Source organism: Pristiophorus japonicus, chromosome 14, assembly GCF_044704955.1.
Source record: "Pristiophorus japonicus isolate sPriJap1 chromosome 14, sPriJap1.hap1, whole genome shotgun sequence".
Classification (NCBI taxonomy): Eukaryota; Metazoa; Chordata; class Chondrichthyes; family Pristiophoridae; genus Pristiophorus; species Pristiophorus japonicus.
This window is the reverse complement of record NC_091990.1, coordinates 111027544-111045285: the sequence shown is the minus strand read 5'-3', so window position 1 is coordinate 111045285 and position 17742 is coordinate 111027544. Positions and strand designations below refer to the sequence as shown.

The window sequence follows — 17742 nt, the reverse complement described above, 5'->3', positions numbered from 1 at the left end:
CATCACTCTGCTTTCCCTACCCTACTCCTGCACATCCTTACTCACACCAACTGACCTTGCACCTCCACCCATCCCTCTCCCTCTATCTACATTGTTACCCTCATCTTTGTCCAATCATACCAACTAACAACATGCAAGGATAGGCACTTGGGTGTGTTAGCTAATGTTTATGTAAAGTTTCTGTTAATGTTCTGTCAAACATTGAAATCTTTATTTTCAACACCTTTGCCTTCTTGAGCAGATGTGTGTGCACCTTTGGAAATGGCTTAGTGAGTTATATTGAATGGTGAGACATAATGGTACCCCCGCAATGGTGGTGAGTGTGAAAGGAATGGCTTGGGCATTGCGTGGATACTTTATGGTGCTGGAGTGGGGTGGTGCCAACTTGGCTCATCATGTGGCAGCCATGGTGTACAGCATCAAGTGAAGTAAATGTGGCCATGGTGAGGCCATCCCTGACCTCCCAGGCAGCAATGTGGTCAGGTGTTGATGCCCTGTGTCCTGTGCAGCATCAGGTGATCGCAGAGAAGGTTGGTGTTGTTGCTGGTGTGTCTGGTGTTGGGGGTGATCGTGGTGCGATTCTGAGGACCAAGGTTAGATGTTTTCAAGGGAACACGGGACCAGCAGATAGCTGCCTGGCCACGCGGCTTAGCAAGAACGATGGCGCTCTCTTCAGGGATCTGTGTGGCGTGTGTGGCAGCGTGTCTCTTCAACCAATCAGATTGTAGAATCCTCACTGAGGCATGCAAATATAAATTAGAATATTTAATTCAATGTAAAATCATGTACAGAAAACAAAATAAAGAGAAGGAAAGAAAGATTGGATTAAACGAGTGAGATGAAAGAGAAAGTAATATAAATTATTTAATTTTTAAAAATCTCCAGAGTAATTAAATTTGGAAGAATGCGATTTGTAAAATTACATTTTCAGAGCCGGCGGGGTTGTTTGACAATAATTGAGACTTGCCACGCTGTTAAAAAAAGTACACTTACAGCAGTTCAACTTTTACTGTATGTTTAGTGGTTGCGGTAGCATAGTGGTTATGTGACTGGACCATTAATCCTGAGGCCTGGAATAATGATCCAGAGACGTGAGTTCAAATCCCACTGTGGCAGCTGGGGAATTTAAATTCAGTTAATTAAAACTAGTATCAGTAATGGTGATCATGAAACTACTGTTGTAAAAACCCAGCTGGTTCACTGATCTTTTAAGGAAAGAACTCTGCTGCCCTTACCCAGTCTGGTCTATATGTGACTCCAGACCCACAGCAATGTGGTTGACTCTTAACTGTCCCTCTAAAACAACACTCAATTATCAAGATGGCAGCTCAATGCCACCTTCTCGAGGGAATTAGGGATGGGCAATAAATGTTGGCCTTGCCGATGCCGCCCACATCCCATGAATTAAATTTTTTTTAACTAGTCGGTAAGTACCCCAACTTCACAGTCTTCCATGAATTTGATTGTTGATTCTATCGGCCGGGTAGCAAAATTTGTGGAGAAGCAGGGCAACTCGGACAGCGACCATTAATTTTCACGTTTCACTGCGTATGTGCAGACGTCGGAAGTTACTGTCGAATTTACTCCATAATAACAGTGAGTGCTGATAGCCTCACCATTATTCTGAATGCAAAATTCGGGCCAATGAGTGTTTTTATTTCTCTAACTATTGGATTTATATTTCCATCAGACTCTCGTTATGCTGCCAGTTGTACTGGGCTCAGCTTCGCAGCACGAGTTAAGACATTAGAAATTATGCATTGTCGTCAAGTTACGATGAACCTGTACAAACATTGGTTTGGCCACAACTCGAGCATTGTGTCAAATTCTGGGCACCACACTTTAGGAAGGATGTGAAGGCCTCAGATTTACAAGAATGGTTCCAGGGATAAGGGACTTCAGTTACGTGGATAGACTAGAGAAGTTGGGGTTGTTCTCCTTAGAGGAGAGAAGATTGAGAGGAGATTTGATAGAGGTGTTCAAAATCATGAGGGTTCTAGACAGAGTAGATAGAGAGAAACTGTTCCCATTGACGGAAGGGTCGCGAACCAGAGGACACAGATTGAAGGTGATGATTGGCAGAAGATCCAAAGGCAACATGAGGAAAAACTTTTTTATGGAGTGAGTGGTTAGGGTCTGGAATGCATGGCCTGAAAGGGTGTTGGAGGCAGACTCAATCGTGGTTTTCAAAAGGGAGTTGGATCAGTACCTGAAGGGAAAAAAATATGGAGAAAGGGCGGGCAAGTGGGACGTGGGACTAGCTGAAGTGCTCTTGCATAGAGTCGGCACGGGTTCGACTGGCCGAATGGCTTCCTTCTGTGCTGTATCGATAAAAAGAATATGATACATCAAACGAGTGGATAGAAGGACTCAGTGCAGTGGGTTTATTCATATAACCACAAAGAGTAGCCCTGTAATTAATTACATTATAATTCAACTAACTAAAAGTTCCACTCTATAATTAATCGCTTACACACAAATGCAAGGTGGATACATATGATAGCACCTTCAGTCCACCCTCCGTGTAATGCCAGCACGGGGCCAATATAGATCACTTTCTCTGTCCTGCAGCTGTAGGGATAAGGCCACAGTTATGTTGCCAATTACACATTGACGCAAAGCAACTTGGGGTGCACATCAGTAAGAAAGTGACGGGGGTTGGTGGGGGATGTATTGGTGGGGATGGTGGGGTGGGGAGGCAGGCTGTGAAGCCAAGGAATGCAAGAGTCTCTCACACCAGTTTGAGTGTTGGCTGGCTGCAGTATAACCCCAGTCTCAGACTCTTTGCGCTTTAGGCAGTAACTGCGTTGCGCTCTGGATTTCAATGAACTCCACCAGTTGTTCAATTGTTCTTTTAACCGGCTCACCAGGGTCTTTCTATTAAGAAGTCCCTCCGTCCCTGGGTGCCTTTGTCCTACCTTATCCAGGGCAGCCTGCGATGAGACGATGCTGATTTATTTATTTATTGGCACCCTCCCATACGATGCCTGAGACAGTGGTACTCGGCACATTGTCAAAAGGGAAGAGTTTGCACCAGCGGCATTGGGAATTTAAGGGGACAATGACAGCACTCAGGAAAGCCAGAGGATAGCAACTGGGATGGACATCTTGGGGCAGGATTAGGGCTTTGCGTCTCTGCCATTGCAATAATTGAGGTCACATTCTCATGCGTGGACATGGTCCCAAAGGGGGAAGTGAATTAAGGGAGAGATGAATTCTTTGCTTCATGGGTTCTTTGCTTAAGAATTCATAGCAACACATTGCTATTAAGAACGAGTTGGTTTATTAGAAAAAGGCTTAACAATCACACTACACATTACCAGTTCATCCACCAGGCTCACAGCTGCATCTGGGGTTTTATTGAGTCTTGTGAACATCATGTGACTGGCTAAGCCACTCACAATGCAACAGCTCTACAACTATTTTGTAGAAACACTAATCAAGTGCCCCCTGGTTAAAGAGGGGGAGTCACACTCCAGAAACTATTAATCAAGGGCCCCCTTGTTTTTTTTTGACAGCACCAAAAACACAAATTGTACATGTGCCCCCTGATTAAAGGGGGGGTGGGGGCACTAAACCCGACACAATAAACAAATTAAATTTTGGCCATCAACTTAATTCAAATTAAAATTTGGTTGTAGGTGGTGATGATGCACTCCAGTCCCTCCAGCGCTGCAACAGCTCTACAAGTCTTTTGTTGCAAAACAAAAATAAACAGTTAAATCAAGTGCCCCCTTATTGAAGGGGGGGGGGGGGGACACACTCCAAACACTTTTCAGGTGCCCTTTTTTGCTTTTTTTTGGTTTTTTTTGTGGGGTTTTTTAGGGCATCGAGGGGCAAATTATACAAATGCCTCCTGACTGGGAGGACACCAAAACCGGCACTTAAACAAATTAAACTTTAAAACATATAAAATCAAATTAAAATTTGGTTGCCGAGGGTGATGATGCACTCCAGTCCCTCCAGCGCCGCAACAGCTCTACAAACCTGTGAGCACACTCACAGGTGCGTAGATTACAGCGGGAAGATCTACGGCACCACTTAAGTTACTACACATTTGTGCAAGATTTCATTGAGGCTTAATTTTTTATTGAGAGCAAATTGAAAGCTGAATTAAATTAAGGGGAGCAAACATAACCAAACATGTCAGCGTGAATTTCCCTATTGATATTATACTCCAGAAAAATTTGACCCTCCTCAGTTCATGAAATGTATTTCATTTCTGAAGCAAGAGTTCTCATGTTGCATTTTTAAACTTTGCAGTTACAAACCTAAAAAGCACTATGATCAGATGGATACTTAACGTGTTATGTATGTAATAACTCGATAGACTGAATACTGTAAACTCACTCAGGTGCAAACCTGGCTCAACTTTATTCGGGCCCAAAGTGCCCACATTACATGGTGGCTTGCTTTATATACCTGGCCTGCACATACATGCAAACAGCCCAATGACCTCTGACAGGGGCGCGTCCTGGTGGTTAGTAACCCCAAGCATACATATATGACAACATTCCCCTTCAAGATCTTAGTATCAGTCTTTTTACAAGTTAAGACGGTCCAGGCCTTTCCGCTCACGAATTGATCGTCCCAGTTCAACTCCAGTTCTGGGCGAGCGTTCTGCGTCAATTACGACTGGAGGCTGGGTAGCCGATCTGATGGGAGTGGCAATAACCATGTCAGAGATTTAAAGTCCAAATTCATTGATGATGGCGGAGTCCTCTGATGAATGAATATAGGTTGGTTGGTCACTGATTGTATTTTCCGCAACTTGTTCCAGTTCATCTGTGTGCCGCAGCTTTATCTGATCAACATGTTTCTTGCATGTTTGCCCATTTTTGAGCATGACAATAAACACTCTGTTACCCTCCTTCACCACAACAGTATCGGCGACCCACTTGGGACCTTTACCATAATTTAGCATAGACACAGGATCGTTAACAGAGATGTCGCGTGACACAGCAGCACGATCATGGTGCCACTGCTGATTTTGACATCTGTTGTCAACACGATTGTTCAAGTCAGGATGGACGAGAGAGAGCTTGGTCTTGAGACCTCTCTTCATCAACAGTTCAGCAGGGGAGACCCCGGTAAGCATATTGGGCCCTTGTCCTGTAACTAAGCAATATGCATGACAAGTGAGTCTGCAGTGAACCCTGAGTTACACATTTCATACTCTGCTTGATTGTTTGGACAGCACGCTCTGCTTGATCATTAGAAGCAGGTTTGAATGGTGCTGACCTCACCTGTTTAATACCATTGAATTTCATGAACTCTTGAAACTCCAGATTTGTGAAGCAAGATCCGTTGTCGCTCACAACGATGTCAGGCAGATCATGAGTAGCAAACACGACATGAAGGCTCTCAATGGTAGCTGTGGATGTACTGGATGACATGATTATACACTCTATCCACTTGGAATATGCATCCACCACAACAAAAAAAAAATTTTCCCCAGGAAAGGACCCGCAAAGTCGATGTGGGTCGTCAACCATGGTTTGGATGGCCACGACCACAGACTCAGCGGAGATTCTGCTGGTACTTTGCTTAGCTGCATGCAAGTGTTGCACTGATGCACACATGATTCCTGATCAGAGTCAATTCCAGGCCACCATACGTGAGACCTGGCGATAGCTTTCATCATGACAATACCAGGATGTGTGCTGTGTAGATCACGTACAAATTTCTCTCTGCCTTTCTTGGGCATAACAACACGATTACCCCACAGTGTACAATCTAACTGAATGGATAGTTCACCTTTGCGACGGTTGTAAGGTTTGGTCTCATCACACATTTCCATAGGGAAAGCAGCCCAATCACCACTAAGAACACAACGTTTTACAACCAATAAAATCGGGTCCAGGTCCTAACTTGTTGAGCAGTGACAGGGGTTCCTTCACTCTCAAAAGCATCCATAACTAACAGTAGATCTGCAGGTTGTGGCATCTCCACCTCCGGTGTGGGCAAAGGCAGATGGCTCAGTGCATCGGTGTCAGGTCTATGGCGAATTACATAATCATCGGCAGATAATGTCAGCGCCCACCTCTGGATGCAGGATGATACCTTTGGTATTGATACCTTTTTTTTCCGAAAACAATGAAATGAGTGGCTTGTGATCCATTTCGAGTTCAAAACGAAGACCAAACAGGTACTGATGCATCTTTTTAACCCCATACACGCAGGGTAAAGCTTCTTTTTCTACCATGCTGTAGGCTCTTTCCACCTTTGACAAACTTTTCGAAGCATACGCAACAGGTTGTAGTTTACCCGACTCATTAGCTTGTTGGAGCACGCAGCCAACCCCATATGATGAAGCATCACAGGCCAATACGAGACACTTACACGGATCATAATGTACCAGCAATTTGTTAGAGCAAAGCAGATTTGTAGCTTTCTCGAAAGCTCTATCTTGAGAAATACTCCAAACCCAGTTGTTGCCTTTTCTGAGCAGCATGTGTAGTGGCTCTTCTGAGCAGCATGTACAGTGGCTCTAATAAAGTACTCAATCTAGGTAAGAAATTACCAAAGTAGTTGAGTAAACCAAGGAACAAATGCAGCTCCATCACATTCTGAGGCCTCGGTGAATTTTTGATGGCCTTGGTGTTCGAGTCACAGGCCTGATGCCATCAGCAGCAATCTTCCTCACCAGAAATTCGACTTCCAGTGTCATGAAGACGCACTTCAAAAGTTTCAGCCTGAGTCCCACTTTGTCCAGACGATGTAAAACCTCTTCAAGGTTGTTCAGGTGTTCGGCAGTGTCACGACCTATGACCAGAATGTCATCTTGAAACATGACAGTTCTAGGGACGGACTTCAGTATACTCTCCATGTTCCTCTGAAATATGGCTACAGCTGAGCGAATTCCAAAGGACACCTGTTGTAGATAAACAGTCCTTTATGAGTGTTGATGCACGTAAGTTTCTTCGACATGTCGATGAGCTCCTGTGTCACATAGAAACATAGAAAACATAGAAAATAGGTGCAGGAGTAGGCCATTCGGCCCTTCTAGCCTGCACCGCCATTCAATGAGTTCATGGCTGAACATTCAACTTCAGTACCCCATTCCTGCTTTCTCGCCATACCCCTTGATCCCCCTAGTAGTAAGGACCTCATCTAACTCCTTTTTGAATATATTTAGTGAATTGGCCTCAACAACTTTCTGTGGTAGAGAATTCCACAGGTTCACCACTCTCTGGGTGAAGAAGTTCCTCCGCATCTCGGTCCTAAATGGCTTACCCCTTATCCTTAGACTGTGACCTCTGGTTCTGGACTTCCCCAACATTGGGAACATTCTTCCTGCATCTAACCTGTCTAACCCCGTCAGAATTTTAAATGTTTCTATGAGGTCCCCTCTCATTCTTCTGAACTCCAGTGAATACAAGCCCAGTTGATCCAGTCTTTCTTGATAGGTCAGTCCCGCCATCCCGGGAATCAGTCTGGTGAACCTTCGCTGCACTCCCTCAATAGCAAGAATGCCCTTCCTCAGGTTAGGAGACCAAAACTGTACACAATACTCCAGGTGTGGCCTCACCAATGCCCTGTACAACTGTAGCAACACCTCCCTGCCCCTGTACTCAAATCCCCTTGTCATATAGGTTGATGTCAGATCCAGTTTAGTGAACGACTTCCCACTGGCTAGCACTGCAAACAGGTCATCAGCCTTCGGTAACGATACTGATCCTGTTTCGAAAATCGGTTGATCATAATCTAGTAGTCTCCACAAATCCTGACAGTGCCATCACTCTTCAACACAGTAACAATGGGACTGGCTCATTCGTTAAATTCGACCTGTAATGTCCCCTTCATGTTGGAGTCTGTCCAGCTCAATTTCGACCTTCTTCCTCATCATGTACAGAACAGCCCGAATTTTTGATGGACAGGTCTTGCACCTGAGTCCAGGTGAATCTGCACCTTGGCTCCCCTGAAATTGCTGATGCCTGGTTCAAACATCGAGGGAAACTTGCTCAGCACTTGAGCACACAAAGTGTCATCCACTGATGACAACGCTTTGATATCGTTCCAATTCCATTTGATTTATTCGAGCCAATTCCTGCCAAACAGAATTGGACCATTTCCTGGAACGATCCATAATGGCAGATCATGAACCATACCATCAAACGGCATTTTGACTACTGCACTGCCAATCACCTATATGAGTTCTTTGGTGTAAGTACGCAACTTGGCATTGACTGGACTCAGCTTAGGCTACACAGCCTGAGTGTCCCATAGCTTGTTGAATGTCCTTTGGCTCATTATCGACTGACTCGCACCCATATCCAATTCCATCAATACCAGCACGCCATTTAGTTTCACATTAACCATTATCGGTTGGCTCTTTGCCAGGAAAGAATACAGTCCATACACTTCCTCCTCGGAGATCTTGGGTTGCATATTCAGGTCCACGCTGGATTGATCGTCATCATCCATGTGGTGAGTCGCAGCACGCTTGCTCAGTTATGCACACATTCGCTGAGGATGCCCCACTTCGAACAGCCTTTACAGATGTACTGTTTAAAACGACACTGATGATGCCAATGATTGCCCCCACAACGCCAACAGGGTGAAAATGGATTCGTACCCGTTGGCGGACTTTGAGCAGCTACAGGTTTAGCATATGCAGTTGAGTAGGCCCTGCCATAAGCAGCTCTGCCATATGACGATACAATCTTGTTTACAATACTTGCCGTGGAGCTCTGACTCTTCGATGATATCTGCCTTAAATTATCATCCGTTGTCATGCGTGCCTGGGCAATCGCGATGGCCTTGCTCAAATCCAGCGTCTCAGCAGCCAATAACTTCCGGAGAATCAACTCGTGGTTGATTCCTATTACAAAGAAATCTCAAGCATGTCTCCCAACGTGTCTTCGAATTTATATGGCCCAGCAAGACGCCTTAGGTCGGCGACGAATTCCAACACATCCTGGCCCTCAGAACGAACATGCATGTAGAATCGATAGCGTGAGATGATGATGATGCCTTCTTTTGATTTGAGATGGTCACGTACCAGAGCACACAATTCCTCATAGTCCTTGTCCATTGGACGTGCAGGTGAGAGGCGATTCTTAGGAGGCCATAGATTTTCGGACTGCAAACAATCAAGAAAACCGCCCTGCTCCAAACTGCATCAGTAGCTTCCTCCATTTTGTTGGCCACGAAGTATTGGTCCAGGCAATCGCTAAAATCCGACCAGTCCTCTCCCTCCACGAATCTCTCCAGAATTCCAATGGTGCTAATTTTGCAAGCGAAAGTTCTTGAGTTACCTCATCGCCAAATGTTATGTATGTAATAACTCGATAGACTGAATACTGTAAACTCACTCAGGTGCAAACCTTACTCAACTTTATTCGGGCCCAAAGTGCCCACCTTGCTTTATATACCTGGCTTTACACACACATGCGAACAGTCCAATGACCTCCGACAGGGGCACCCCTTGGTGGCTAGTAACCCCAAGCATACATACATGACAATACAACCTTCGGAGAACACAGCATCCTGCAACTCATGTCTGCTCCCTACTTCCTTTGCCCCACCATTGGCAGCTGTGCCTTCTGCAATCTAGGTCCTATGCTCTGTAATTCACTCCCTGAACTTCTTTGCCTCTCTCTCATTTTTAACAGCAACAACTCATATTTATACAGCGCCTTTAACATAGTAAAACATCCCAAGGTGCTTCACAGGAGCGATTATCAAATAAAATTTGACACCGAGCTACATAAGGAGATATTGGGACAGGAGACCAAAAGCTTGGTCAAAGAGGTAGGTTTAGGGAACATCTTAAAGGATGAGAGAGAGGTAGAGAGGTTTAGGGAGGGAGTTCCAGATTTTAGGACCAAGGCAGATAAAGGCAGGGGATGAGCAGAGATCTCGGAGGGTTGTGGGGCTGGAGGAGAATACAGTGATAGGGAGAGCGAGGCCATGGAGGGATTTGCAAACAAGGATGAAAATTTTGAAATTGAGGCTTTAAAGATACTGCTTAAAATCTACCTCTTTGATCAAGCTTTTGGTCACCTGTCCGAATGTCCCCTTCTTTGGCTCAGCATCAATTTTTGTCTGATAACACTCCCGTGAAGCGAGTGGGTCATTTTACTACGTGCAAGACGCTATATAAAGAAAAAATGACTTGGATTTATATAGTGCCATTCACCACCAACAGATGTGGTGCTTTACAGCCAATGAAGTACTTTTGAAGTGTAGTCACCGGTGTAATGTAGGAAACGCGGCAGCTAATTTGCGCACAGCAAGCTCCCACAAACAGTAATGTGATAATGACCAGATAAATAATTTTTTTTGTTCTGTTGATTAAAGGATAAATATTGACCATGACACTGGGGATAATTCCCCTGCTCTTCTTCGAAATACTGCCATGGGATCTTTTACGTCCACCTGAGAGAGCAGACGAGTTTAACGTCTCATCTGAAAGACGGCACCTCCGACAGTGCAGCGCTCCCTCAGTACTGTCCCTCCGACAGTGCAGCGCTCCCTCAGTGCTGTCCCTCCCACTATGCAGCGCTCCCTCAATACTGCCCCTCCGACAGTGCAGCATTCACTCAGTACTGCCCCTCCGACAGTGCAGCAGTCCTTCAGTACTGCAGTGTCAGCCCGGATTTATTTGTGCTCGAGTCCCTGGAGTGGGACCTGAACCCACAACCTTCTGATTCAGAGGAGAGAGTGCTACCCACTGAGCCACAGCTGACAGTTTCATATAACTGTGAGTTGTTATCGATGTTCCCAGTAATCTGTGCGGTCCAAAGGTTCCATGCAGGCTGCTCACTGGCTTTTTTATGGGAGAAAAATGCACGAAAATTTGAGTGAGCTGTACAGCCACTTAAAGGGACAGGGCAGCCGAAAAAAAGGGAAAATTGTTTGTTACATGTTTCTATTTTCTTGGAGATATTAACACATTCTAAATGAATCATTAAACTCCTGTGTTAAAATAGTGGGAGAATGTCAAAGTAATTAATTGAGCCAAGAATATCAGCAGCAATCATTTCTTGACAGCAGGTTTGGTTTAGTTCAGTAGTAACTGTTTTGCAGCCCTGTGAGTTTCTCAAAACCATATTTCCGTCTCCATTGTGCGTTACAAGATATATAACAGAATTTGTAATCATTAGTTGTATTTAATTGAGAAACTGTTTCCAGTGGTAGCAGGGTCGGTAACAGAATTAATGTCACTGGCAAAAGAACCAGAGAGGAGATGAGGAGAAATATTTTATGCAGCGATTCCTGTGATGGGGGAATTGTCCTATGAGAAGAGATTGAGTAGACTAGGCCTGTATTCTCCAGAGTTTCGAAGAATGAGAGGTGATCTCATTGAAACATCCAAAATTCTTACAGGACTTTACATGGTAGATACAGGGAGGATGTTTCCTTTGGTTGAAGATGTAATGAGCAGCATGGATAAGGGGGAACCAATGGATGTGGTGTATTTGGATTTCCAGAAAGCATTTGATAAGGTGCCACATAAAAGGTTACTGCACAAGATAAAAGTTCACAGGGTTGGAGGTAATATATTAGCATGGATAGAGGATTGGCTAACTAACAGGAACAGAGAGTCGGGATAAATGGGTCATTTTACGGTTGGCAAACAGTGACTAATGGGGTGCCGCAGGGATCGGCGCTGGGGCCTCAACTATTTACAATCTATATTCATGACTTGGATGAAGGGACCGAGTGCAATGTACCAAGTGTGCTGATGATACAAAGACTGGGAAAGCAAATTGTGAGAAGGACACAAAAAATCTGCAAAGGGATATAGACAGGCCGTGAGTGGGCAAACATTCGACAGCTGGAGTATAATGTGGAAAAATGTGAGGTTATCCACTTTGGCAGAAAAAATAGAAAAGCAAAATATAATTTAAATGGAGAAAATTTGCAAAGTGCTGCAGTACAGAGGGACCTGGGGGTCCTTGTGCATGAAACACAAAAAAGTTAGCATGCAGGTAAAGCAATTAATCAGGAAGGCAAATAGAATGTTCGCCTTTATTGCAAGGAGGATAGAGTATAAAAGCAGAGAATTTCTGCTACAACTGTACAGAGTATTGGTGAGGCCACACCTGGAGAACTGCGTACAGTTTTCGTCTCCGTATTTAAGGAAGGATATACTTGCATTGGAGGCTGTTCAGTGAAGGTTCACTAGGTTGATTCCGGAGATGAGGGGGTTGACTTATGAAGATAGTTTGAGTAGTTTTGGCCTGTACTCATTGGCGTTCAGAAGAATGAGAGGTGATCTTATCGAAACATATAAGATAATGAGGGGGCTCAACAAGGTGGATGCAGAGAGGATATTTCCACTCATAGAGGAAACTAAAGCTAGGGGACATAGTCTCAGAATAAGGGGCCGCCCAATTAAAACTGAGATGAGGAGGAATTTCTTCTCTGAGGGTTGTAAATCTGTGGAATTCTCTGTCCCAAAGAGCTGTGGAAGCTGGGTCATTGAATATATTTAAGGCAGAGATAGACAGATTTTTGAGGGATAAGGGGTTATGAGGAGCGGGCAGGGAAGTGGAGCTAAGTCCATGATCAGATCAGTCATGATTTTATTAAATGACAGATCAGGCTCAAGGGGTCAAATGGCCACTCCTGCCTCTATTTCTTATATTGTTACGAGTCTAGAACCAGGCGTCACAGTCTGAGAATAAGAGATCATCCATTTAGGGCTGAGATGAGGAGAAACTTCTTCACTCAGTGGGTGGTGAATCTTTGGAATTCTCTACCCCAGAGAGCTGTGGAGGCTCAGTCTTTGAATATATTCAAGACAGAGATGGGTAGGTTTTTGAATATTGAGGGATTCAAGGGAAATGGGGATAGTGCAGGAAAGTATTGAGGTAGAAGATCAACCATGATCTTATTGAATGGCGGATCAGGCTCAAGAGGCCAAATGGCCGACTCCTGCTCCTAATTCTTCTGTTCTTATGAGTTATGATATGGAATGTGCTGCCTAAAAGGGTGACGGAAGCAGATTCAATAATAACTTTCAAAAGGGGAATTGGATAGTTACTGGGATAGAGTTTCCTCTTTGGACGCAATCGGCAATCCGGATGCAAATTGCGCTGGTTTTCTGAATTATTTATTTTGCTCAAGTATCATTTTTTCCATATCGTCGAACGTGAATTCTGCCATGAACCAGCGCAATCGAGCAGCATTTTAGAATGGTATTGTTAATTTATTCTTGCATTGAAAGTATTCCTTACTGTGTTGAAGAGTGGAAACCTGGTGCAGTTTGATTTAATATAGCTGAAAATGGGCTTATCACCAAAACTAAGCATTTTTATTCAGGGTGTCCAATTCACCATCTGTGAGTAACCCGATTTTAAATCACTGAAAATGACTTTATAAAATGATACAGACCCATTTACTAGTTATATCGGTGTACACTAGTCAGTTTCTTAGGGCTAGACTTTCTCGACAGCCCCTCAATGCCCGATTGCCCGCCCAGAAAAACGTTAACGTTTGATAAGTAACGCTGGTGAAAATTTCCACTTTTGAATTAAAACTAATTAAAACTAATCGCCCGGTGAGAAAATGGATCTTGCATAATTATTCTCAGCTGTTTTCTCGGCGGTTCTGGTCGCCTTATTATAGGAAGGATGTGATTGCACTAGAGAGGGTGCAGAGGAGATTTGCTAGGGTGCTGCCTGGAATGGAGAATCTTAGTTATGAGGACAGATTGGATAGGCTGGGTTTGTTCTTATTGGAACAGAGAAGATTGTGAGGAAACCTCATTGAGGTGTACAAAATATTGAGGGGCCTGGACATAGTGGATAGTAAGGGCCTATTTGCATTGGTGGAGGGGTCTATTATGAGGAGGCATAGTTTTAAGGTGGGTGGTGGAAGGTTTATAGGGGATTTGAGGCGGGGGGGGGCTTCTTTACGGAGAGGGTTGTGGGGATCTGGAACTCGCTGCCTGGAAGAGTACCGGATGCAGAAACCCTCACTACTTTTAAGAGATGGTTGGATGGGCACTTAAAGTGCCGTAAGCTCCAGGAATACGGACCTAGAGCTGGTAATTGCAATTAGACAGGATGACCTTTTGTTGGCCGATGCAGTATTAATGGTAAGTACTGCAGGGAATTGAATACGGCCAGGGTGATTTCCTGGACTAGTTTCAATTGCCTGGATGGATCGGAGAGGAATTTTCCCAGATTTATTTTCTCCCTAAATTCACCTGGGTTTTTATCTGGTTTTTGCCTCTCCCAGGAGATCACATGGCTCCGGTTGGGGTGGAGTGTAGAATGTTTCAGTGTAAGAGGTATCACAGTTGTATGAGGCGGATTGGTTGGACTGGGTGCTCTTTGCCTTTCCATCATTGTTCATAGGTTTGTATGTAACCTTCAGTGCTGCTGACCAAGGGCCGTTCGGCTATTTGTTGGCCAGCGTGGACACGATGGGCCGAAATGGCTTCCTTCTGCACTGTAAATTTCTGTTTCTCTGTTTCTATGACTGGCTAAGCCACTCACAATGCAACAGCTGTAAACCTATTTAAAATTAAACAATAAAGCCTAGTGCACCCTTATTAAAGGGACACTAGAACACATAAATTAAAAAATGAACTGGGAACTTTGCCAAATCAAATTAAAATTTGTTTGCCGGGGTAATGATTCACTCCAGTCTCTCTGGTGCCTACCTCTTGTGAGCGTACTGCTGAACACTGTGTTCTCCATCTCCAGGGACATCCTGGCGCGAACATAGCCATGGAAGAGAGGCCGTCAGTCGGGCTGAATGAACCCCTCGACCGCCCGCTGCCTGGGCTGGTTAATGGCCACATTGGCCAGGCTCAAGAGCAGTCCTATGAGGACCTGCCTGCTCCCCTCCGCACAGAGTGCCCAAAGATCAGGAGCATGGGACTGAAGTGCAACCAGAAATCGAGGAACAGCCGCTTCAAATAATGGAAAAGGGGCTGCAACCTGACACATTCTATATGGAACACAGACTCTTGCAGGCCGCAGAAATTGCAGGCGGCAACAGCTCTACAAACCTGTGAGCTTATGGGCACAGTTACCATGATGATTAATTCGATTTGGGGACATGGCCAGTTTTGTGGGCGGGGCCAGCTTCCAGTGCAACGTTTATTGAACCGGAAGCACAAAGGATTGCGGGAACTCTAGTTGCGCTGGACGTAATTTGCATTTGAAATCCTTGATCTTTTGCACTGGTTTGGCTGAATTCGGGCAAATTTCGCTGAAAAAGACCAACGCAACTCAGCGGAAACTCTTGCAGTGCAATGGGGGAAAGAGCAGGGTGAGGGGGCGGGGTGGGGGTGGGTGGAGATTGGGACAAATCGGATAACTTTTTCAAAGAGGCGGCACAGGTATGATGGGCTGAACGGCCTCCTTTTCGGCTGTCAGCCATGGCTCAGTAGGTAGCTCTCTCACCTCTGAGTCAGAAGGTTGTGGGTTCAAATCCCACTCCAGGAACTTGAGCACAAAATCTAGATTGACACTCCCAGTGCAGCACTGAGGGAGTGCTGCACTGTCGGAGGGGCAGTACTGAGGGAGTGCTGCACTGTTGGAGGTGACGTCTTTCGGAAGAGATGTTAAATCGAGGCCTCTTCTGCTCACTTAGGTGGATGTAAAAGATCCCGTGGCACTATTTTGAAGAAGAGCAGGGGAGTTCTCCCTGGTGTCCTGACCAATATTTATCCCTCAATCAGCATAACAAAAAAACAGATTATCTGGTCATTATGATATTGCTGTTTGTGGGAGCTTGCTGTGTGTAAATTGGCTGCCGCATTTCCTACATTACAACAGTGACTGCACTTCAAATGCATTTCATTGGCTGTAAATCGCTTTTCCGCAATCCTTTATGCCGGTTCAATAAACGTTGCACTGGAAGCTGGAAGGTGAAATGCGCTATATAAATACACGTCTTTCTTTTCTTTTTGTAAGAGTCTGTGATTCCCATGAAAAGATGGTTGTGAGCAAGAGGTGTTTCTCGTCTTTCAGATATTTCCATTAGCCTCCTGTCGCTGGTAGTGACCGCCTGCGGCCTGGCCCTTTTCGGAGTCTCGCTCTTCGTCTCCTGGAAGCTATGCTGGATCCCGTGGCGGGAGCGTGGCGACTCCTCCAACCACAAGGGGAGCCAGCAGGACCAGCCGCCCTACGCCGACAACGAGACCAATGGACACGAGTACAGCGAGGACTTCATATCGGAACCTGCCGCCTACCCAGAGTCGGCGATGAAGATCAGCCACACCTCGCCGGACATCCCCGTGGATGTCCAGGCCAAGAACAAGGAGAACTGCGCACACAACGTGCGGATGCACCGACAAGTCACGGAGCCCACATCCTCCTCAAGGTCAGTGGTCACCGAGATCTGGGAGAGATGCGCTTGCTCTCTGACAACAACAACAACAACAATAAATTGTGTTTATATCGCGTCCCAAACTGCTTCGCAGGAGTATTACGAAACAAAAAGTTTGACACTGAGCCGCATAAGTAGAAATTTGGGCAGGGGACCAAAAGCTTGGTCAAAGAAGTAGGTTTTAAGGAGTGTCTTAAAGGAGGAAAGAGAGGTAGACAGGCGGAGAGGTTCAGGCAGTGAATTCGAGAGCTTGGGGGCCAGGCAACAGAAGGCATTGACACCGATGGTTGAGCGATTATAATCAGGGATGCTCAAGAGGGCAGAGTTAGATGAGCACAGACATCTCGTGACGGCGGTTGTGGGGCTGGAGGAGGTTACAGAGATCGGGAGGGGCAAGGCCATGGAGGGATTTGAAAATAAGGATGAGAATTTTGAAATCGAGGCGTTGCTTAACCGGGAGCCAATGTAGGCCAGCGAGCACAGGGGTAATAGGTGATCGGGGCTTGGTGCGAGTTAGGACACGGGCTGCCGAGTTTTGGATCACCTCTAGTTTACATAGGGTAGAATGTGGGGGGCCAACCAGGAGTGCATGGGAATAGTCAAGTCTAGAGGTAACAAAGGCATGTATTCCAAGGTTGTGGAATCCAGAGATTCGTTTAAAAGGCCCAATTAACTTGTAACTCAGAAACCAGGGTTGCAGCAAGTGTTGCCAACTCCTCCGGGATTGCCTTTGGAGGCTCCAGGACTAATCTCCAGGTCATTGCTGAGAGTGACACCCAGGGAGAAAAAAATCACAGGAAGACAGGTTAAACTGTGGGCCCCATCTAGCTGCTCAGGAGGACAACAACAACTTGTATTTATATCGGTCCTTTAAAGTAGTAAAATGTCCCAAGGCACTTCACAGGAATGTTAAAGGACTAAAATTTGACGCCGAGCCACATAAGAAGAAATTATGACAAATTGGTCAAAGAGGTATGTTTTAAGGAGTATCTTAAAGGCGTATAGAGAGTTGGAGAGGTTTAGGGAGGGAGTTCCAAAGTTCTAGGACTTAGGCAAAAGAAGGCACGGCCACCGATGGTTGAGTGATTATAATCAGGGATGGTCAAGAGCACAGAATTTGAGGAGCACAGACATCTCGGGGGTTGTGAGACTGGAGGAGATTAGAAAGATAGGGAGGGGCGAGGCCATGGAGGGATTTGTAAACAAGGATGAGAATTTTGAAATCGAGGCGTTGCTTAACTGGGAGTCAATGTAGGTCAGCGAGCACAGGGGTGATGGGTGATCGTGACTTGGTGCGAGTTAGGACATTGGCTGCCGAGTCTTGGATGACCTCAAGTTTACATAGGGTAGATTGTGGGGGACCAACCAGGAGTGCTTTGTAGTAGTCGGGCCGAGAGGTAACAAAGGCATGGATGAGGGCTTCAGCAGCGGATGAGCTGAGGC

General features: G+C 45.4%; 1 protein-coding gene across 1 annotated transcript in view; it reads left to right on the top strand.

The window, feature by feature from the left end:
• syt9b (synaptotagmin IXb) overlaps positions 1–17742 on the top strand; it is a 182665-nt gene that overhangs the window by 75811 nt on the left and 89112 nt on the right. Inside the window, exon 2 of the mRNA XM_070898743.1 lies at positions 15942–16293. Within this exon, the coding sequence (XP_070754844.1) occupies positions 15942–16293 (352 nt within the window). The remainder of the gene's footprint in view (positions 1–15941; positions 16294–17742) is intronic.